At 48.4% G+C, this 23,134-nt stretch overlaps 1 protein-coding gene across 1 annotated transcript in view; it reads left to right on the top strand.

The window, feature by feature from the left end:
• IQGAP1 (IQ motif containing GTPase activating protein 1) overlaps window positions 1-23,134 on the top strand; it is a 71,812-nt gene that overhangs the window by 44,367 nt on the left and 4,311 nt on the right. Inside the window, exons 16-35 of the mRNA XM_048481726.1 lie at window positions 1,042-1,132; window positions 1,598-1,765; window positions 1,961-2,103; window positions 2,522-2,692; window positions 3,212-3,295; window positions 3,737-3,808; window positions 3,899-3,968; window positions 4,797-5,005; window positions 7,358-7,513; window positions 7,983-8,146; window positions 10,557-10,781; window positions 13,691-13,831; window positions 13,927-14,011; window positions 15,359-15,591; window positions 19,817-19,949; window positions 20,058-20,160; window positions 20,503-20,638; window positions 21,356-21,443; window positions 22,431-22,643; window positions 22,875-23,041. Coding sequence (XP_048337683.1) covers window positions 1,042-1,132; window positions 1,598-1,765; window positions 1,961-2,103; window positions 2,522-2,692; window positions 3,212-3,295; window positions 3,737-3,808; window positions 3,899-3,968; window positions 4,797-5,005; window positions 7,358-7,513; window positions 7,983-8,146; window positions 10,557-10,781; window positions 13,691-13,831; window positions 13,927-14,011; window positions 15,359-15,591; window positions 19,817-19,949; window positions 20,058-20,160; window positions 20,503-20,638; window positions 21,356-21,443; window positions 22,431-22,643; window positions 22,875-23,041 — 2,852 coding nt within the window. The remainder of the gene's footprint in view (window positions 1-1,041; window positions 1,133-1,597; window positions 1,766-1,960; window positions 2,104-2,521; window positions 2,693-3,211; window positions 3,296-3,736; window positions 3,809-3,898; window positions 3,969-4,796; window positions 5,006-7,357; window positions 7,514-7,982; window positions 8,147-10,556; window positions 10,782-13,690; window positions 13,832-13,926; window positions 14,012-15,358; window positions 15,592-19,816; window positions 19,950-20,057; window positions 20,161-20,502; window positions 20,639-21,355; window positions 21,444-22,430; window positions 22,644-22,874; window positions 23,042-23,134) is intronic.

Raw genomic sequence — 23,134 nt, forward strand, 5'->3', positions numbered from 1 at the left:
CTGGTGTTGCGCATGCACTGCTGTGAAGGGACTTGGCTCCTCTGTCCTGGCTTAGCAGAGACTCTCTCTGGGTGCACAAAGAAAGAGGAGGACCGTTAGTGGGAGAAGCAGGAGCAGTCAGCCAGATGAGAGCCACGCTGAGCTGCAGGAGTCACGGACTCTTGGAACTGTGTGGCAGAAGCCGAGGAAAGAGCTCACCCCAGTTCAAAGACCAAGCACCAAAAGAGTGAAGCCTCCAGCGTATCCCTTTATACTGGAGAGGGCGGGATCCAAGAAAGACCTTTACACAGAGCAGGCACATGAGATATTCTTATTAATTTCATTAACTGAATGTTTGTAAAGGCAACTGCAGGAGGAACCCAGGCCCTCGGAAGCACGGACCAAGGATGGGGGGGCGGGGGGTGCGGTTGCATGCTGTCTGTTTCAGTGCTTGCCTGGGGTGCCATTTCCTGTAGATATGCCCCTGCTCAACAGTGCGGCCTCATGGGGGGGCTGCCGTATCACAAAGAGGAGATTGCAGAGCTGGAAGAGGCATCGTGGAGGCTAACGACAGTGATTAAGGGGTTGAACACCTTTCCTCTCAGGAACAACTAAGGAGGCTTGACAGTTTGGAGAAAAGATAGCTCGGCGAGTATGTTAGGGGTTCATAAAATTATGTATGGGGGTGGAGAAAAAGGATAGAGAGAGCTTTTTCTCCCTTCCCCACAGTACTAGAACTAGGGACACCCAGTGAAACTGGTGTAGTTTGGAAGTCTCGGCCTCTGGGGCCTGTCTGTTGCTCCTTCCTGGCAGCTGATTGGCCATTGTGTGAACTTTGGCCTGATCTAGCTGAGCACATTTTTTGTTCTCTTCTCTGAAGCTCTGTAGGTGAGTTGATTTGGGAAAGACATTAATTCTACATTACCTACTGACTGTAAAGGTATTTCCATCACTTCTGTATACTGGAAAGTAACAACTTCCTAGAAACCAGATGGCTCTCTTGCTCTCCCTCTGTGTGAATAACTTTGGTGAAAGTTAGTATTTTTTTTGTTTTGCCTTCAGGAAACTCAGGATGAAACTGCTGTCCTCTGGTTGGATGAAATTCAGGGTGGGATTCATCAGTCAAACAGAGATACAGAAGAAGCACAGCGGTGTAAGTCTCTTTTGCAGATTGAAGTTGCTTGACGCTGCTGTGGCCATTTTTTTGGCTGCAAGTATCACAAGGCTGGGCTGCTGCTGAGATGCAAATACGCCTTCTCTGTAATTCTTGCCTGAATAAGTGGGCAGTATCAAGGACTGCATTTATCTTGTTCGCTGTGATGAAATTACCGTTCCTTTCTTTTGGGACTTTGTGTTTATCACAAGTCAGTACCCTCAGATGGCATTCTGAAATGTCCCCAAATGCTGTCCCTTTAACGAGAGCTGATTAGTGATGTGGGGAAGGTCAGGGATGTGATTTAGTTATAAGTTTTTCCAGATTCGCAGTGCTTTTAATTGGGGTTTTTTAAATGGTTGTTGACGGCGCTGTCTCCTGAAAACCCGGAGGTTTCTTTTTCTCCTCTTCCAGTCAGCTTCTCAGTGCTGGCGTAACAAGGGCTTCTCTTGCCTTTCATCCAAGTTTCCTTAGGAATTCTGGCCATTAATGAGGCAGTGGACGAGGGTGACACGGGAAAGACGCTCAGCTCCTTGCGGTCGACTGATGTTGGGCTGTACGGAGTGACTCCGGAATGTGCAGAAACGTACCAGCAGGAACTGGCAGAACTCAAACGGGCAAAATTGGTAGCAGGTGAGGAAGGACTGAGACCAAACAGAAAGTCTGCGCTGGTTTGGTGAGCCAGAGGTGTTGTTGCTGATGCTGGGGGGGCCGGGGGAGTCTTGCTGCTTCTGGGGATGGGCTGGCCCAGGCTGTGTGCATATGTCGGAAACCAGCTGTTCCAGATGGGCTCTCTCCAGCATTACGGTCATATCCTGCTTCTTCCAGGGAACAGCAACAGTGAGTGGGTGAAGCACTGGGTGAAGGGAGGCTACCATTATTACCACAACCTGCAGACCAAAGAAGGCAGTTGGGAGGAGCCCGAGGGATTTGTGCAGAATAACACTCAGCTGTCCCGGGAGGACATCCAGGTAGGTGCCCCATTTTGCCCTCGGCCCATGAGGACCACTCTCACCTTTGACAGTGACTCAGGAACAAGGAGTTGGTTGTGGTTCCTGGCATTGTTTCAGTTCAGCCTTTGTGGGCATCTTCATCTTCCCAGCTTTTCATCGTGATCATGACTACTGTTGCCTGAGAGAGCCCAGAGTTATGTGTTGTAGTTACTTGGCATATCTTCAGAGCTAAGTATGTTTCTTTCGGTGCTTCGTGTTGTACAGAATGAAACAAATCTTAGCAATGAAATGAAACTTAAAACTTCTGACAAGCAGATGCTGCCAGCCTTAGACCTCAAGGACAGATCAGTCAAGCTTTGTGAAAGAGAATTTGTATTTCAGCCTGTCATGGAACTTGTGTTTTTCTTCTGGTGTTCTTCTGACAACCAAAATCCAGAGCTCTATCTCAGCGGTCACAGCTGCATACAACCGGGAACAACTCTGGCTGGCCAATGAAAACCTGATTACCAAGCTGCAGGCCTGCTGCCGCGGCTACCTCGTTCGCCAGGAGTACAACGGCAGGATGCATTTCTTGAAGAAGCAGGTTCCTGCCATAACATGTATCCAGGTATGAAGGAACTCTGTTGTTCGCAGATTGCACTGGTCACCCACAATCCTTCTAAAAAGTTGAGTTGGCATCCGAGTTTCTCAGTTGACTTTGAAGCCAATCAGAGGAGGAGAGGAGGTTGCAAAAGGAAGGGCGGGGCCCTGAGTGTACGTGTAGCCGAACATGACTGGCAAAGCTCCCATTGGTGTATAGGTTTGGGCACTTGCTCAAAGGTCACATTTGCCCCTGTTCATGAGTCAGTGGCAGCTGGCTAAGGAACATCTGATTGGCTGTGGGCTGGTCACTCTACTTTGGTTCTAGGTCTGAGGCTGAAATGGCCTGGATTCTTGCGATTTGCTAGTTCGTACAGCTCAGTATGGGTCCTGCGTTCCTCTCCTCCTTCTGCAAGGCACCCACCGACAAAACCCCCAACAATTTGGGGAATGGGGGCCTAGAGTGCAGCCTGGGAGGCCAGCATGGTGTTGAACAGGGCTGTGTACTGTGCAGTCACAATCCACACTGGTTTCTGTTTGGCTTCAGGCTCACTGGCGTGGCCACAAGCAGCAGAAGACATACCAGGATCGCTTAAAGTACCTCCAAGCACACAAGGATGAAGTAGTGAAGGTAACTGTGTCCATGCAGTGAGTGGGAATGGGACGCCTTCCCACGTTCTGGCATCAGATGTTAATTTCGGCATCATTTCTCCGGCTGAAAACCACCATCATGGATCATGTACTGTCATCTTAGATTCCACTGCAGCATCCATCTGCATTCTACAGCCCTGTTTTCCCTTGTAGGAATGCCAGGGTGTGCTCTTTGACATCAGTCACCTTCTCAGAGGGGAGGGGGGATCCCACCTGGTATTGGTGGCCTCTCACCTCCTTGTCTAATTGAGGCTTCTTGGTGCTTCAAGTTGGTGGCGGCAGTTTCTCTGTCCCATTGCCTGGCACCCTTCGCTCTTGAGTTTTTAATACGTATGTCTGTGGGCCAGATTTTCCCATCACTGCTTGGCTTGAGACTCATTCTGTATTTAGCTGCACTGAAGGTTCTTGTGTTTCCCTTCAGATCCAAGCAGTGGCTAGGATGCATCAAGCCCGAAAGCAGTACAGAAATCGACTGCAGTATTTCCGAGACCACGTAAGATCCTCTTCGTTTTTATACTGAAGCACTGTTTTGCGTTTGCATTGGGATTTGATGCTAAGGACTTTTCTTTTCTCTTCTGCCTAGATCAATGATATTGTGAAAATCCAGGCCTTCATCCGTGCCAATAAAGCTCGTGATGACTACAAAACCTTGAGTGAGTACTGCGGGGATGTTCTGTAGGTGACTCAGGAGTTCTGTGTCTTGCTGTGCGTGGCACCTGGTGGAATGCAGGCCCAAGGGAAAGCGTTGGCATATTCTGAGCAGAGCATCACCCCGACCAAAATGCTCAAGCAGGTTGGGGGACAGAGGTTGCGAGAGGGAGAACGTGGTCGCCACTGTGGGGCTCTTTTATGGAATTTGCACGGCTTATATAGAGCATACTCCAGGTATTTATTTTCCACTGCAAATCAGTTATCTTTGCCTCTGAAAAGAAGCCTTCAGAAGATGGGTGTAGATGTACCAGATTCAGAACTCAGTGAGGTTATTCATCAAGTGGTAACTGCTGTCATGGACTTTCCATTCAAGGACACCCTCCTTCTCTGTAAGGGCAGAGAACGTTGGACTTGCCGTGGTGAGGTTGTTCTCTTCAGCAGATGGAGGGTATCCTGCCCGTTGAAGATCAAGGCATCTTGCTTTTCAGGGGTTTATTTTGGTTGGTGTTCTGTCAGATCCAAGGCTTGCATTTCATCTTTTCTTCCTTTGCAATTTTTATAGGGCTGTTTTTGTTAGTTGCTGTTCCAGTTACTGTTCAAGTTGTTGCCCGACATGTTCTGGGTTTTCCTCTGCTATTTGGACAGACTTCCTCCCCCATGACAAGCAAGCAAAATTAATAAAGTTGCTAGATCAAGTGCAAGGAACAGCATACACGAGGGTGCTGAACAGAATAAATTTGCTGGGTGTATCCATTATGCTTTCCTGACTTTTGAAGGAATATTGCCGTGCAAAGTGATTGCTGCTAAAGCGGGCCCCTTTTCCCCCACAGTTAGTGCTGAAGACCCACCTATGGCTGTTGTCCGGAAGTTTGTCCACTTGTTGGATCAGAGTGATCAAGATTTCCAAGAAGAGCTAGATTTGATGAAGCTGCGTGAGGAGGTCGTGACCTTGATCAGGTCCAATCAGCAATTGGAGAATGACCTCAACCTCATGGACATCAAAATTGGGCTGCTGGTGAAAAACAAAATCACACTGCAGGTACCACCTCCTTGGCCTTGGAGGGTGACCAGGAGGAGGAGGAGAACGAGCCTCGGTTCTTGTAGATACAGCAGAATCCACTGGCAGAATGAGACAGGAATCGCCCTGCTGGATCCCACCAGTGATCCTCTGTTACATGATGGCAATATGTGAGGCAATATGACCCTAGAGCTGTGGTGGCGAACCTATGGCACTCCAGATGTTCATGGACTACAACTCCCATCATGCCAGCATGGCCAATTGGGAATTGTAGTCCATGAACATCTGGAGTGCCATAGGTTTGCCACCACTGCCCTATAGCATTAGGCGAGCAAAAGTGAACTGTCTCAGCACGTAGGGGTTGTGTTACATGCTTAGTAACCAGCAGGTGATCTAACTGAGCCATTCGTAAGATGAGTAAAGTTCTAAAGATCATAGTTCTGCACTTGGCTTGTGTAGCTTTGAAAATACATTTTAATTTTTTATGCTTGTTCATTTCCATTTTGCTGACGTTGCTCAGTCACAGTACAAAATTGTCACTGAAAATCCAGGCAGTGAATCGTTTGATGGGAAGTTCTCCCAATGGAGAGATGTCGGGAGTGGTGTCCCCCAAGGATCCGTTTTGGGACCAGTGCTCTTCAACCTATTCATAAATGACCTGGAAGTAGGGGTGGGTAGCGTGGTGGCCAAGTTTGTGGATGATACCAAATTATGTAGGGTGGTGAGAACCACAAAGGATTGCGAAGAGCTCCAAGCAGACCTTTATAAATTAGGTGAGTGGGCTAAGAAATGGCAAATGCAGTTCAATGTAGCAAAATGCAAAGTGATGCACATAGGGGCAAAAAATCCAAACTTCACATACAAGCTACAGGGGTCAGTGCTATCAGTCACAGACCAGGAAAGGGATTTGGGCGTCTTAGTTGATAGTTCCATGGGAATGTCAACTCAATGCATGGCAGCTGTAAAAAAGGCAAACTCTATGCTGGGGATCATTAGAAAAGGAATTGATAATAAAACTGCAAAGATTGTCATGCCCTTATATAAAGCCGTGGTGCAACCGCACTTGGAGTACTGTGTTCAGTTCTGGTCGCTACATCTCAAAAATGATATTGAAAAGTTAGAAAAAGTGCAGAGAAGGGCAACAAGGATGATTGAGGGATTGAAGCCCCTTCCTTACGAGGAGAGGCTGCAGCGTTTGGGACTCTTTAGTTTGGAGAGGAGATGTCTGAGGGGGGATATGATTGAAGTCTATAAAATTATGCAGGGGGTAGAAAATGTTGACAGAAATTTTTCTCTCTTTCTCTCAATACTAGAACCAGGGGGCATACATTGAAAATGCTGGGGGGAAGAATTAGGACTAATAAAAGGAAACATTTCTTCACTCAATGTGTGATTGGTGTTTGGAATATGCTGCCACAGGAGGTGGTGATGGCCACTAACCTGGATAGCTTTAAAAGGGGCTTGGACAGATTTATGGAGGAGAAGTCGATCTCTGGCTACCAATCTTGATCCTTCTTGATCTGAGGTTGCAAATGCCTTAGCAGACCAGGTGCTCGGGAGCAGCAGCAGCAGAAGGCCATTGCTTTCACCTCCTGCATGTGAGCTCCCAAAGGCACTGCGAGTAGCAGAGTGCTGGACTAGATGGACTCTGGTCTGATCCAGCAGGCTCTTTCTTATGTTCTTATGATGAATTTCCAGATCTTCATACATTTTGAATTCTGTTTTAGTAGTGTTTCCAAATCACTAATTTATTTTATTTTGTTCCTTTTATATCCCGCCCTTTCCTGGCCAAGCTGGGCTTAAGGCGGCTTTCAACAGTAATACGTTAGGCATTACAATATAAATATCAGATTGAAACAAAATTTAAAACTGCATCCAAGTAATCAATAAAGGGAAAACCTCCTCAATGGTGAGGGTGGTCTAAGGTGGCTCTGAAAACCAGTCATGACCCAGAAACTCCTGGGTCCCACAGGGGGTTGACAGGACAAAAAGAGAGACAAGGGGAAAGGAACAAAGAGGGAAAGACAGGCAGAGGGGAAGGGAGGCCAACTGATCTGTTTTGCTATCGCTGCCCTGAACTAAATGCCTGGTGGAACATCTCCATCATACAAGCCTTACAGATCTGGGTAAGGGTCTTACTGCCTGCAGGGTAAGGGTCTTACTGAAGAGAGCATTCTACCAAGGTGGGGCCAGAACTGAAAAAGGCTGTTGTCCTGGTTGAAGGCTGGCAGATGGTTTGGGGACCAGGGACCGCCCAAAAGTTGCTTCTAGCAGAGGACAGGATAACAAGATCATGTAGGTGTGAATGGAAGGGATGACCTGACTAGGCCTTGGCTTCCTCTCCTCCCCCCCCCTCCCATTTCTCTTTTGCAGGATGTCGTGTCTCACAGTAAGAAGCTTACTAAAAAGAATAAGGAGCAGCTCTCGGATATGATGATGCTGAACAAGCAAAGAGGGGGCTTGAAGGCTCTGAGCAAAGAGAAGAGGGAGCGGCTGGAGGCCTATCAGCATCTTTTCTACCTGCTGCAGGTAAGGGAAACGGTGCTTTTTTCTATCCCCTCCTCTTCCAGGGATCCATGAAGCTCAGCCAAGAAAAAGAAGAGCAAAAGCTCAAGGGTTTTGTGGAAAAGTAAGAAACGCACGGGTAAAATGGAAATGCCTACACGTTTCACATGTTGATTAATCAGGGGATCAGCAATATTATAAGAAAAATACCATCAGTGAAATGTAGTCATCATAACAATCATCATAATGTTAAAATTATGAACAAGAACATTAATATTTGAGCATAGTTAATATTGTGATGCCCTTGTATAAAGTCCTGGTGAGGCATATTAGGTGCCATTCTGGTCAGTCAGACAGTTAAACTTTCCCGCCTTCATTTCTTGACACGGGGGGAGTCGTCTGTAGCGACTGTGGCAGATGATTTTCTAGCTGCTTTTACTGTTATTGTTTATTGTGCCCGTTCGTTCTTGCCTTCCCTCCTGTTTTCTGGCAGACTAACCCAACCTATCTGGCTAAGTTGATTTTCCAAATGCCCCAGAATAAGTCCACAAAGTTTATGGACTCGGTGATCTTCACTCTGTACAACTACGCATCCAATCAAAGAGAAGAATACCTGCTACTGCGCCTCTTCAAGACGGCTCTGCAGGAGGAAATAAAGTATGTGATTTGGAGAACTTGGATTTTGCACCCGATGTATAATGATTTTTCACCTGTTTTCTTGACACATTGTGTGCTGGAGTGAATGATAAGAATATCTGAATCAGTCATCTCCCCCTAAGCCTCTTCACTGGAAAGGGCAAACTGAGTGGGAAGGTGTGACTCCTCCCCTTTTAGGTATGCGCAGCCTGAAGCTTTTGTGCCTGAAAGCTAGCTCTAGACATGTTAGAAGCGCAAAACAGTTCCAGGTAAGCAGCCTCTTCTTTATTAGGGAAGACTTTTCCCTGGGTTCGGTTCTGTTCAGTTCTGGACAGGGGAAGGGGGGAAGGAAACTAGCTGGCAGTGGTTCTCCGATTGGAAGCCATCCAAAAACCAATGCAGGCAGTCAAATATATTGCTAATTGCAATTCCAGAAATGTTGCTATGGTAAACCTGCTGCGGCCGGTGGGGCTTCCACGGGGAGGAAGGGGGACCTGCGGAGGGGACAGCGGGTACTGGCTGGGCTCTTTCCCTTCCCTCCATGAGCACACGCACAGGTACTGGGGGTTGCCTGCTCGACTGGCTTCTCCTCCCTGCACCGGCCCCCTCCCCTCCTCGATCTGGAGCGCCGCCGGGTAGCTGAGGGGTGGGCTGGCAGTGGAGGAGAGGGAGGCGCCTCAGAAGCGGCGGCGGCAGCAGCAGCAACACTTTTCCACATGAAGGAAAGTGGTGTCTTCTTCCCCTTCCCTCGCTTCCTTCCGCACAGCCGGGCGCTGCTCTCCACGCCGCCCCAGGAGCCAGTTAGCTTGGGAGCTTGGCCGTTAGCCAGGCTTAGAGGACGTCTGCGGCCATGCCTCTCTCCCTGCCCCGGCTAGGCGTTGCTTTGAGGCGCCCCACAAAGCGGCCTCCGAGGAGCCCAAGGAGCTGCAGAACAACAACAGAAGGGCCGCTTGCGGCTCCCCTGCTCTAACCTTTAAGTTCTGCTGTTAGATGTAACACTAGAGAAAAGTACATTCCCCTTTACACTGAAATCTGTAGGGATAACTAACACCCATCCACATCTTCACTAGGGTTTGGCCCTATAATCCTAATTTCAAGCAACTTACATATTCATCCTAAAATTTACTGTCTAATTATGGACTTTACTTATGTAACAAATCGCAAAATAAAATGAGATCTCAGAGGGGGCAGCAGGACCCTCAAACAAAGCTAGATCATCTGCTTCGATGTATCTTGTGACATGATGTGCCAAAGTCAAATAGAAATGCTCTCTGCAGTTGCGCTGAAGCCAAGGACACGGGCTGCTTCCATTCTCACACCACGTAGACACGTGATTATTTGATTTGCTCACCTGGAACAGTTGATTCTTGAATGAATTTATATATTTATGAATGAATATGAAAAGACTTCATGCAGATGGTTTATGAATGAACTGAGAATGAAGACAGTTGACGCTGTTACTTTATGAATGAATTTTTGGATTTATGAATGAATTATACATAATTTTTGGATTTATGGACTTATGAATGAATTTTGTATAAATGTAAAAGGCATGATTTACCAGTGACATAGGATTGTTTTGACAATAGCTGGTTTAGGAACATAGTATAAATTGAGTTATAAAAATAATTGCCACAGCCTCGTGTGTAACGCGGTCCTTGTTGCTTGGTTTTCGTTACACACGACCCCTTGATTTGCAATTTGCTGCCTCAACTAGAGCCGATAGCACAATCTAGTGCCCTGTGCTTGGGACTGAATGGCTCCCATCTGCTGCCCCAGGCTTTCTGCCAACTGTGTTTGCTGCTGGATTTCAGCTCATGCTCAGTGCACTTGTAGCAATTGAAACATTGGAGTGAAGTCTTGGGTGGAGGACATTTCTCCACAGCATGATTCTTTGGCGTGGGCACAGAGCACAGTTCTGTGCATCGTTCTGGTCATCTCACTGAAAAAATGATATTGGTACCAGCAGCTAAAATGCACTGGAGATGGAGCAGATGCCTTGAGGTGATTGTGATGATGGATGTTGGGAACAATTTGAGGAGGGATTACAGACTTCAACATTATTTACAAATAGATGGATAAATATAAATACGGGGAACTTGAGCTCTGGATCATTCAATGAAACTGATAAGCAGACAAAAATCCTTTCTGCTGTGCAAACTTGAGGAATTCATTATTCACAACATGGTGGTAATCACTGATAACGTGAAGAAATTAGGTGGATTCAAGGGGGAAATCATCTTAGGTTTTCAAGGAACCTCTGTTTTCAGAAGCTATGTGACTGAGTAAAGTTCTGGGGAGTAACAAGGAACGGGTCGCTGGCAGGGCTTTTTTGTGAATTCTGTGTCGGTCTGACCAGGCAGTGTTGGGAGAAGGTGAGCTAAAGGACCTTGGCCTGATTCACACGGCTGCTGCTCTTCATCTCTTCCAGGTCAAAGGTGGATCAGCTTCATGAGATTGTGACTGGCAACCCCACAGTGATAAAGATGGTGGTGAGTTTCAACCGTGGTGCTCGTGGACAGAACGCCTTGAGACAGATCTTGGCACCTGTTGTGAAGGAGATAATGGAGGACAAGGCGCTCAATATCAAAACTGACCCAGTGGATATATACAAGTCGTGGGTCAACCAGATGGAGACACAGACTGGAGAGGCCAGGTACGGAGGCTCTTCCTACCGAAAGGTCCTGGTAGTTTCAGGTGACTTGGAGGTCTGGGGTTGAGGGTGCCAAAAAGCGAGAGGAGGGCCATTTGTTTGAAATGCACCCTCCTTCATTTTCAGAAAAGTTAATTAAGAAATGGGCAGGGGGGGGGGGTGATGTTTATTTTGAAAACTTTAATTTTACCTGTTCAACCCTTAAGCACAGCCTTGCTCTGTATTTCTTGGTTTCCACGGCCATTGTTTTGTTTTTTATTCTTATCTCCTGGTAGCCGCATCCCCTCTGTGATGCGGCTGGCCTCCACGCGGGCCAGGGCCTTTACGGCACTGGCCCCGGCCTGGTGGAACACCCTTCCTCCAGCTGTCCGGGCCCTGCGGGACCTGGGTGAGTTCCGCAGGGCCTGTAAGACCGTGTTGTTCCACCGGGCCTTTGGAGTGTCCAGCTGCTAATATGGTGCCCCCTCACCGCTCTATGCCTGGGGCGGTTACATCAGGGTCTCCTCACATGAGGAGCCCCACCTACGGCCCCCCCCTCAGGGAGGTAGGTTTTAAATTGGGCCAGACGCCTTCTATTTATTTATTTATTACATATTATAGTATTCGCTGTTTTTATGAGTTTTAAGTCATTTTATGATGGGGCCTATGTATTTATAATTGTATGATTGCTCCTGTTGTTCACCGCCCGGAGCCCCCCGGGGATCGGGCGGTATATAAATTGAAAAAATAAAATAAATAAATAAATAAATAAAAATAGTTGGGATAAATACTAGATGTAGGATAGATTGACATTGACACAAAGGGATTGCAAGTACCAAAATGAAAATATTCATGAAAATATATCATATTCAATATATATAATATTCAATATATAAATATATAAAATATAAAAATTAATGTGTAAAATATTCAATATATAAAAGGATTTTTAAAACTATTTTTACTGTGTTTTCGTACTACTTGCTTTAGCGGCAATCCCCGCGTTCGTTCCGTGCCCTGAAAGAGCTCAAGCGGCCCTTTGCTCTTTCTCTTCCCTCAAACCCAAGTCAGGTGTCTCAGGGCCCCTTTTTTCCTCCCTCTGAATGTTTGCATCTCATCCGGCTGTTTCTGGGTTGGGAGCTTCTGGCCCCCATTCAGACGCGGTGCTTTCCCCAGGAGCTGGCTGAAGGTGTTGGGGGAGGGCTGTGGCTCGGTGGTCACGCAGAAGGCCCCAGGCTCAACCCGCAGTCTGTGATGCGGAAGTGCCTGGAACGCTGGGAAGCTGCTGCCAGTCTGAAAAGATAACATTGGCTGTCATGAACTTGCGGCCTGTCAGTATAAGACCACTTCTGTCTGAGGTGCTGGAGCCAGGACCTGAAGGTGCTACACCTGTCAGACTTCACTTCTTCTCCAGCACATCTTGTCCATTCTCTTCCTCTCAGCTCCCCTGCCATGTAGTGGCTTCTTGGGGCTTTAGTGTTGCCTCCACCAGCTGCTGCTGAATCCTCACACACCTTTTGTGACTAACTAAATGCGAAAGAGGCTCTGTGAGAACCTCAGGTTGAAAACCACCCCTTTGCCAGCTCCACTTTGAGGCAGGCTGCCCAGAGTCCAGCATGCTTTGTAGTATTACTGCCCTGATAAGAGTTCATGTCCTCACTTGACAGTTTCTTAGTTCATGAATTGACTGAAAAAAATATTCATGATTCCAAAATGTATTTGCTACCCCAAGCAAGCCAAATTCCTTTGGGCCTGAGGGTGTTCGAATGCCCCACAGAGTGAGTTCTGGCACCAGACGTCTGTGTTTCACAACTCCTAGAGCCTGTTTCAAACAGCTGGAGCTTCGATACTTCCTACTAATGGATTGATTTCTCATCATTATTGATGATACTTTGCTTTTCTCTTAATGGAAACCCAAAGCAGTTTCCCCGTTGTTCTCCCCCTCCACTTGATCCTCCTAATAGTATTCATTTCAGACAGTTACGGGTGGAGAGGGGGTGGTGAGCTCAGGGTCACCCAGCCGTCTTCCAGGGTGGAGCCGGAATTCAACACTGCTTGTCCCACTAGTCCAGTCCTGTCACCTCTGTGCCACGCCAGCTCTTCCCTGGGGCAGTGTTTTCTGAGCTCACAGGGTATTTTTAAACTCCAGTATCCCTAATACGTTTCATTGACTGGCTCTAAAGTCCACCCAAATGAAACATCATTTTTTACCTGTGAGGGGAAGAGCAGCATATAAAACTAATAAGACTAAGCTAATACCCCAGGTACTTTTCGCTTAGAGGAAGCGGATGGCTGTGTTTTGAGGACATTTTCTTAGCCTTTTGCCAACTGATGAGCAGGCATTGCCATTCTATACAGACTTGTAGTCTTTATATACATTTGCTGACTTCCTATAGAGGATTTTAGCTGTTTCTTCAAGGGGTAATATGGATGAGTTCAGAATAAATCAGACCATCTGCTGTGGCTGTAAGGCTGTGGGAGACCCCCAAAGAGGGGCAACCCTCAGATAACACTGAACAAAATTGGGTTTCTGTTCCCAGTTACTTTGGTAGATGCTGCTCAGGGGATTTTCCTGCTCGTTTTGCCCAGGGTTCAGTGTGGCTATTTCAGGGGAAAGCAGTGTGGCACTGCTTTCGCTCTGAGCATTGGCATTTGGCACGGCAGCCCACTGCTTCTTCCCCTGCCTGTTCTGGCCACTCTTAGTGGACTGTGACCTTCATCACTGCTTCTGGAAACCAGGAACAGCAAAGAGCTTCTGAAGGAAATGGCCTTTCTCGTTTTGCCAGCTGCACCTCTGTCCGGCAGCCTCCTTTGCTTTGGCCGTGGAAAACCTTTCGGAGGGCAGGCAATAGAAGGGCCTGTCACTAATTCCTGTGAGGCACTCGGGCCCTTCTGGATCCTCTAGGACTCATTTGCCTGTGGTTTTCCAACAGCAAGCTGCCTTATGATGTTACACCAGAACAAGCGTTGGCCCACGAGGAGGTGAAGACACGTCTGGATGCCTCCATCAAGAACATGCGAACTGTCACAGACAAGTTCCTGCTGGCCATCATCAGCTCCTTGGAAAAAATCCCGTAAGTCCCTTCAGCTGCTGTCAGACCCGAGGCTGTTGAGATCGGAGGCCACATCCCTTCCTTCATGTTTGCTTCCTCTCTTGTTCCTTCTGCAGTTACGGCATGCGCTTCATCGCCAAGGTCTTGAAAGATTCCCTGCATGAGAAATTCCCTGATGCCAGTGAAGATGAGTTGCTGAAGGTGAGGAACGTGGGGGTGGGGGTGGTGTTGACTTTCCTCTGGTCTGGCAAGTTGTGAGGTTCTTTGAAGGGGGGAGTGCTGGGGGGGGGGCTGCTCTGAGAATGGGGGCTTGCTGAGTCTGTCGCATCTGTCTCTCTCTGCTGGACTTCCTTCATCCTCTAGAAGACTGCAGGTAATGGCCACACTTTGTTTTGGTGGCCGCAGACAGTGCCGGCTCTTCTTTTCTTAAAGAGAGAGTGTCAGGTGAAACGTGACGGCATTGGCCCCTTTTCAAGCAGCAGGGGGCTGTCTGTAGAACAGCTGTCCTGCATTGGGCCACTGGCACACCGTCCTTAGATGCAACCGTGTTTAAAACTAAGTTGGAATAGCATGGAGCGTGTTCAGTGGATCTGCCTTGTGTTTACCAAGGATTACGGTAAGAGAACAGCATGCGTGGTGTAATACCTGACGGCTTCTCTTTAAAGACAGAAACCTGTTCCTCCTCCTAAAAATACTCTTTTCTTCTCTCTTCTAGTTCTGTGCTTTCCCACACTGAGGCATCGCATCTATGCTTTCTCTGCAGGTGAATTCAGTTTTTTCGATCATACGTTAGGTGGGAAGCAATAGCATTCCAGTGGTCTCCCCGTGGAGTTGCTTCCAATGCTCAGAGTGACAGAATTAGCTGTGTAGGGGCCCTGGCCAGTTTGGGCTGTGCCTCTTCACAAGAGCAGCTGGTGAAGTCAGGCAGCCCCTGCAGTGAGGACATTCCTCCGGATGCCCTGGCCTCTCTTCCCAGCCATGCAGGAGTTTCAGAGGACCTGGAGACTCCCCCAGCATAACAACTTGCCCTGCCCCCCAGCCCAGGAGTTGTTATTCCACACTCTTAGCTTTATTCAACAGCCCCCAGCTTTTCATGCTTCTGGGCGAGAAAGAGAAGGAGAGAGCCCAAAGAGATGTGCTGAATGCTCTCCCCTGCATCTTATGGATTGATGAACATGCAACGGCCAGGGGCAAGGGTGACGTAGCTGCTAAACAGAGAAGGGGCCCCTGGGGCTTGCCTCTTCACCTGGAGTCCTCGTGCTGTGCCAGAGAGCCTACTAGCTTCTGCTTCTCTTGCTTTTTCTGCAGTGGGGGTCGGGCAGGGTAGAAGGTTTCCCAGGTTTTTTTACTTGCATTAAAGGAGAGGAGGAACATCTAATTTCCTGCTGTATTCGTAACTTTGTCTTGATTTTGAAGATTGTGTTCCATGCCTGTCTTTCTAACTGTATGAACAGGTTGGAGGGGTGGGATTGGGGAACGTGGAGAGTAAATTGTATTCGGTCCCAAGGAGCCTGGGGCAGTCCTTTTGATGTCCTTCATTTTCTCTAGATTGTCGGCAATCTCCTGTATTATCGCTATATGAACCCAGCCATTGTGGCCCCTGATGCGTTTGACATCATTGATTTGTCAGCTGGAGGGCAGCTGACGACAGACCAGCGGCGCAACCTCGGCTCCATTGCCAAGATGTTGCAGCATGCGGCGTCCAATAAGATGTTCCTGGGGGACAACGCACACCTCAGTGTCATCAATGAGTACCTCTCCCAGTCCTATCAGAAGTTCAGGTAGGGAATTCCAGCGCAAGGTGATCACTGTAGCATAAAGATGCTTACTCCTTCAGTGGGGCTGCGTCATTCACTCATGGTTTGGTCATGCCCCCTACTGTCCGAGCAGGGCTATAGCAAACTCGCTCCTCCCAGAGCTGCAGGGGCGGTCCTTCCCCTTTCCCTCCAGTTTTCATAGCCCTGCATCCAAACAGGTCAGTGTTCTTGGAGCAGCTCCACAGAATCCAGGAAGGAGGAAGACAAACCCCTCACTCGTCAACAGAGAAGGCAGGGAGGAAGGGGGAGGCCAGGCATCTAGTCCTGAGTCCACAGAGGAGCTTCCTGCGACCCAGTCAGGTGCTGACGAGGCGCCTGGGGTCAAAGGGCACTCAGTCCCACCTGCAGTGCCCCAACCCACTTAGCCTCATTGCTGGAACCAGAGGGAGATTCTGAGAACCTCCCAGGCCCACCGTCCTTGGGGTCAGCTCTGCAGCCTTCCTCGGAGCCTGAGGCCTGCGTGTAGAGTGGAGATGAGATGACTCAGAGAGTGCCATGAGTGCACCAAGTGGGAATCAGGGGCCCTCTACCTAGAGGAGTGGGTCAGGCTCTTCGTCGCTGGGAAACGTGAGTCTCCTGGGGGCTTAATATGGCGGCACCTCCACTTCCCTCTGTGCAAACGCTGCCTTCTTCAGCTGCTCCTGTTCCTGTGCTGCCAGCTGATTGGGCCAGAGCTCCCTCCTGGTCTCTGCTGCCTTTTTTGCTGGCGCAACAAGCACAGCTAACACGAGGGGGAGCCCGGGGGTCTGCTGAGTCGCCTCCCCTCGGGAGGAGAGCAGACATGCAGCCAGGGAGCGGCTCAGCCCACCCTCTCCTGAAGAGAATCATGAGGGGGAGAACCCCACGCGTTCCTTTTCCCCTTCGCACAGAGGCATAAAAGGAGGCCCCTCATGGATCTGAGCTCTCAGGTCACGGAGAGCAATATGGACGCAGAACAGTCCCCTCCAACCAGATCCGACCAGACATGTCTGATAAGGAAGAGGAGGGCGAGTGGTCTGGGGAAGGGAAAGATCCCCAAGATAGATCTCCCTGGCTCTTTCCAAACATTTCCAGCGACTGCTAAGTAAAGTCATTGCCACTTTCAACTGGCAGCCCAGCAATTCTGATTTTTCAGCGCCCCCTGCTGACGTGGAGCGTTATGACTCCAGGGCCTTCAGAAACCCAGCCAGTCCTTTTTAAAAGATGCCCCTTTCCAAACCGTTTCTGAAAAGTTATAAAGGGAGAATGGGCTACACCAGGAGCTAGTAACGCCCTGAACGCTATTGCCAGGCATTGTTACTCTCTCACAGATGAGGCAAGCAGTGTGATATGGCAGCCAAGAAAGCCAATGCAATTCTGGGATGCATCAATAAGAGTATAGTGTCTAGATCGAGGGAAGTAATTGTACCACTCTACTCTGCTTTGGTGAGACCTGGAATATTGCATTCAGTTCTGGGCACAAGGAGGAGAAAAAGGAGAAGAAGGAGAAGGGGAGGGGGAGGAGGAAGAGGAGGATGATTATTTATATTCCCCCTTTCTCTACTCTTAACCACTATGCCACTGCTGCTCCTTGACAAGCTGGAATGGATCCAGAGGAGGGCAACCAAAATGGTAAAAGGTCTGGAGTCCATGCCCTGTGAAGAGAGGCGTAGGGAGCTGGGGATCTTTAGTCTGGAGAAGCAAAGCTTAAGGGGGGACATGATAGCCATGTTTAAATATCTGAAGATCTGTCATGTCGAAGAGGGAGCAAGCTTGTTTTCTGCTGACTCAGAGACTAGGACACGGAGTTAGGAATTCAAGGTGCAGGAAAGGAGATTCCACCTAAGCATTAAGAAGAACTTCCTGGCTGTCAGGGCTGTTCGACAGTGGAATTCACTACTTCGGAGAGTGGTGGAGTCTCTTTCTTTGGAGATTTTTAAACAGAAGCTGGATGAACATATGTCGGGAGTGCTTTGATTGTGTCTCCTTCATGGCAGGGGGTTGGACTTGATGGCCCTTCCTTGGGGTCTCTTCCAATTCTATGATTGAATGTCAGAATTGAAGGTTCCACTCATTGACGCATCAGTTACTGCACTCCGTTCAGGAGCTGTTCTGCCCAGGAATGGTGAGAATGCCTTCGAAGATCTTGTGGACAGGAAAAGTGAAATTGCCCTCAAAAAGGCATTTGAGGCACCGTCCCTGGCTATTAGAGCTCCAGGTGTTCTAACCAGCATCGCCAGAGCTTCTATTGTCTGTACGGATAATTTTGCAAAGGAACCAGAGGAAGACCCAGCGGCTCTAAAATGCTTCTTACTAAAGATAAAGCACACATCACAGTTTATTGCAGGTGCCACTCAGGACACGACGCAGTTCTGCGCAAGGTCTCCGGCTGCAACAGTTCTGTTTCAGAGGAAACTCTGGCTGCAGGCCTGGAAAGTGGGTAACACTATCAAGGCCAACCTGTCAGCAGAGAAGTTTGCAGGGAAGCTGTTATTCAACTCCACAGCCCTGGACAAGGTGCTGGAAGAAACAAGAGATAAGAAAAAAGTTATGCCAGCGTTGCCCTCTTCTAGCTCTTCACATAAGATCACAAAGGCAAAGTTTCTCATTCCTTTCGCTCAGCATACAAAAAAAAGGACTACCGACCCTTCAAACCTAGAGGAACCACCTCTTCCTTCAAGAGCAGAACACCAAGACACCAGTTCCAGACAAGCTATGGGAAGGACAGGAATCCAGGTGCCAAGTCCTCTTCCACATGACTGCAACATCGGAGGTCACTTGAGTCACTTCCGAGACAAATGGGCAGAGACTGTTAAGGATCATTGGAGGTTTTTAAAGAGAGGCTGGGTGACCATGCTTTGATGGTGTGTTCCTGCATTGCAGGGAGTTGGACTGGATGGCCCTTGGGGTCTCTTCCAACTCTATGATTCTACTAAACCTCATAGCAGAGGGATATCGCGTAGAATTCTCTTCACCTCCCCCACACCTATTTCAGCGCATTTCAATCCCAAAGGAAAGAGAAAAGTCAGAAATTCTACAGGGGGCAATCCAACACCTCTAAGATACAGGTGCAATTGAACCAGTCCCTGTAGAAAAGGGAGGCCAAGGGGTTTACTCTCCATTCATCACAGTGCCCAAAAAATCAGGCAAGTGGAGGGCAATCCTGAATTTCAAGAGACTAAATTTGTGGGTGGCCAAAAAGAAGTTCCAGATGGAGTCTCTGTGGACCATCTTGTAGACCATCAAAGCTCGAGATTTCTTGACCTCTGCGGACCCAAAAGAAGCCTCTCTGCACGTTCCAGTCCACCCTCTATCTCAGTGTTATTTACCCTTTGCATTGGGGCAGCAGCACTGTCAATACAGAGCTTTGCCTTTTGGTCTTTCCTCTGCGCCCAGATTTTTTACAAAAGGTGACGATTGGCCTGATTGCCTTTCTCCGCCTCAAAGGTGAACACATCTGCCCATATCTAGACTATCTTCTCCTCAGGGCCCAGTTGAAGAGCAGTCTACTTCAGAACACACGGGAGACGATCCAAGAAGCACTCAGTGTTCTGTCCAGCCTTGATAGCGTTTGGGTCATTCATGTTGTGCCATTCATTTTCATTCGGGTGTATTTTCTGGGGGAAAGCCTTCATTGGGCAGGGATGCCATAGACCCGTGGTGGCGAACCTTTGGCACACCAGATGTTATGGACTACAATTCCCATCAGCCCCTGCCAGCATGGCCATGGCAGGAGCTGATGGGAAATGTAGTCTATAACATCTGGAGTGCCAAAGGTTCGCCACCACTGCCATAGACCCCGAAGCCATCAGCAGCTGGTAGGCGGAGTGAGAGTGAAGGACTAACATCTGGGGTGTTCCTCCATCTCCCAGTCATCTCTCACATCCGGCACCCCAGATTCTTAATGCACCATCAGGCCCAACAGATCTGCAGTATTTAATGACATGTCTAAAACTGTGTAGTGGGGAAAAAACACATCATATTAAAAAAAATTAAAGTCAAGCTTGTTGAAGAGCCAGATATGACTAGATTTGGTAAACAAACAAATGAAGATAAACATAGGTCCTTCTGATGACACAGAATGGTTGGGGATTGTGTCTTTTTCCAGAACACGACACCTGGGGAAACCCCTGAGCCTCTGTTCAAGCCTTTGGAGGACAGAGAAGGGGGCTTGGCTGTGCCCCTTGCGGGACTCTCAGGCCTGTTGTGTTTGTGTTTAATCTTTCTGCAGGCGGTTTTTCCAGGCTGCTTGTGAGGTCCCAGAGCTGCAAGACAAGTTCAATGTTGATGAGTATTCTGACTTGGTGACTCTCACAAAGCCAGTGATTTATATTTCTATTGGAGAAATCATCAATACACACACGGTAAGAAATTCTGCACGTATCATTGGCCACATTTTATACCTTCCCTTCTGGGCTTTACAGACCAGATAAAATATAACCTCATTCTCATTTTTGTTGTTTTCAAACCAGCTGCTTTTGGACCATCAAGATGCAATTGCTCCTGAGCACAACGACCCTATTCATGAACTTCTGGATGACCTTGGTGAAGTCCCCACCATTGAATCTCTGCTAGGTGAGTCTGTGATTTTGCCGTGGGTAGGAAGCCTTTCATGGTGGCTGAAATAATGAGATGTAGCTGGTGATGGAATGGGGAAAAGGAATGAGTATAAGTGTTGTAAGCAGGACAGGGAAGGGGCCATATTGTATCTCAAGAAGGGTGTAGAGTCAGGCTTCTCTCTCTCTCTCCCCCCTCCCCTGCTTCTTATCTACTTTTCTCTGCCACTTTCTGTATCTCCCTCATGGCTTAATATTTTGTTCAAGACTTTCTAAAAAATCAGCGTTGGAAAGCGGTTGTGAAAAGGCTACCTGGCAGAAGGCCCCTGCAGCTGTCTGCTTTCTGTTCTTTCCCCCGCAGGGGAAGGACCTGGCAATGCGAGTGACTCTGGCAAGGAGATGCTGGCCAAGACGGAAGTTTCTCTCACCCTGACCAATAAATTTGATGTTCCTGGAGATGAGAATGCAGAGATGGATGCAAAGACAATTCTGCTGAAGTCAGTGAAAGCGAAGGGGCTCGTTCTGTGTGTGCTTCATAGTTCTGTGATGCTGATTGTGCTTGCCGTTAGCCATTTCTCCCAAGAAGGTCAGGGCAGAGCGAGTGAGGTTGTGTCATTGGAAGGTAGGCTAGGCCAATGGCTAGTGACTTGCCCCAGGCCATCCACTTTGCTTCGAGACTGGGCCTAGGTCTGCCCAATTCAGTGTTCCTACTTTGCTGCCCGATCAGCCCTAACAGATAGAATATTTTTGACTCCCAGGGGCTCTGTGGAGACTTGAAACGTGGGACTGGCAGGTGGCTCTTATGTTCTGGGTGTGAACTTTAATAGGAGGGGATGTAAAACTTGATGAACCGTTAATCTGACCCACCAGATTTCATGAACTCTTACAATTTAAAAGTGTGTTCTGTGTTTTCTGAGATCTTCCCTTGGTTCTGCTTGACATATAACCATTTTTGAATCACTTTTACATTTCCATGGTCCTACTGGAGGTGGTTTTCAAGGGCCCAGCTGTCACCTGGCAGGTGTCTTCATGCAGTCTTCTGACAGTAGTCTGTTGGTAACTTCTGGCTCTCTCCTTTTGAGGCTTTCAGCAAGGCAGTGCAGTGGGACAGAATAGCCAGAATTTGCCATTTCTTACCCGTGCTCAGCTGAACATAGCAATGCTCTCAGTTGCACAGGGGAAAAGTTAAACGTTTTTTTTCCTTTTATCCCTAGTACAAAGCGTTTAATTGTGGATGTCATCCGCTTCCAGCCCGGAGAAACACTGACTGAGATCCTGGAAACTGCAGCCACTGCAGAGCAGGTACAGGAAAATAGTTCACGCTGCCCTCCTAGGTTTTCAGGTGCCCACCCACAAGGGCTTGTGTTTTGTATTGTCGAAGGCTTTCACGGCCGGAATCACTGGTGTCTTGTGTGGTTTCTGGGCTGTATGGCTGTGTTCTGATAGCATTTTCTCCTGATGTTTTGCCTGCATCTGTGGCTGGCATCTTCAGAGGATCTGATGGTAGTAAAGCAAGTGGAGTCTATATACCTGTGGAATGTCCAGAGTGGGAGAAAGAGCCATTTGCCTGTTAACAAGTGTAAAGGATGCAGTTAGCAAGCTTGATTTGTGTGTGTTGGGTGGGATCCACCCATTCAGCATGTGAGTAACCATGAAGAGAGCGTAATCAATTAGTGACGGCATCTGCATTGTAGTAGCCTGGCCTTTTGATCCCTTTGGTTGTTTACTGCCCAGAGTGGTGGGGGGTGTTCTGGGTGGTGTTCACTAGCCCTTTGGCTGCTTGCTGCCTGGACACATCCTTTGTCTGGGTGGTGTTCATTAGTCACTGTCTTGATTCTAGTGTTTTTCAGTACTGGTAGCCAAATTTTGTCCATGTGCTTGTGGACAGTTTCAGCAGAAAGGAAGAAGCCATGAAAATGACGCAGATGCCCTCACTACTTGATTATGCTGTCTTCATTTGGCACCCATTTTGTGGCTTCTGTACCAGGCTGTGTCAGAATGTCAAAGGTGCCCACAGGTTCACGGGTTGGGAGACCCCTGGTGTAGAGACCGAAGGATTTTGTAGATCAGATGACGTGAGCTCTGGAAAGTCAGAAAAGTTGGGCATAAATGGGCATAAATATATTGCTAGTCTTTTAAGATGCTGCCACACTCCTGCTTATTCTTCTTGTCATGGTGTCCTCAGGCCAGGAGGGCAGGGCTCAAGGAAACCACAGTGGGTGGAGGGACCGGGAACAGGGCTTAGAGGAAAAAGTGTCTCACAACCATTCCTCTGATCATCTTGCCCAGGAGTCGGAGCATCAGAGGGTGATGCAGAGACGAGCTATTCGGGATGCCAGAACTCCTGACAAGATGAAGAAGTCGAAAGCTGTCATGGAGGACAGTCACTTGAGTCTTCAAGAGAAGAAGGAGAAGATCAGACTGGGCCTGAAGAAGCTGGCAGAGCTGGGCGCGGTGAACCCAAAGAACAGATACCAGGACTTGATCAATGATGTCGCAAAGGCAGGCGCAGAGGGCATGTGGGGGAGGGGCGGGCGGACGGGCGCTCCCTGTGCCAGGTGTGCCCCCAGCCCCTCTGAGTGATTAAAAGGACTCCCTGGCTCCTGGCCTCAGAGGGGGTTGCACTACTGTCATGTGGCAGTCGGGCTTTTGATTCCCCCAGTTCTGCACATGGGACCCGTGGGAATCTCTCTCTCGGCTTGATCATGAGTTACAGAATTTCTCGTCTGATAGGACATTCGGAATCAGCGACGTTATCGCCAACGAAGAAAAGCTGAATTGGTGAAGCTGCAGCAGACACACAATGCACTTAATTCCAAGGCAAATTTCTATGAGGAGCAGGTGGATTATTACAAGAGCTACATCAAAACCTGCCTGGACAACCTGGCCAGCAAGGGGAAGTAAGTGCCTGTGTCAATCATGCCGTTGTCTCTCGGGAGCCCTGGCGTGGGGGGCGCGGACAAAGAGCTCCTCTGCAAGTTCTTTTGCAGGAG

The sequence above is a fragment of the Sphaerodactylus townsendi genome, linkage group LG17 (assembly GCF_021028975.2).
Source record: "Sphaerodactylus townsendi isolate TG3544 linkage group LG17, MPM_Stown_v2.3, whole genome shotgun sequence".
In the NCBI taxonomy this organism is placed as follows: domain Eukaryota; kingdom Metazoa; phylum Chordata; class Lepidosauria; order Squamata; family Sphaerodactylidae; genus Sphaerodactylus; species Sphaerodactylus townsendi.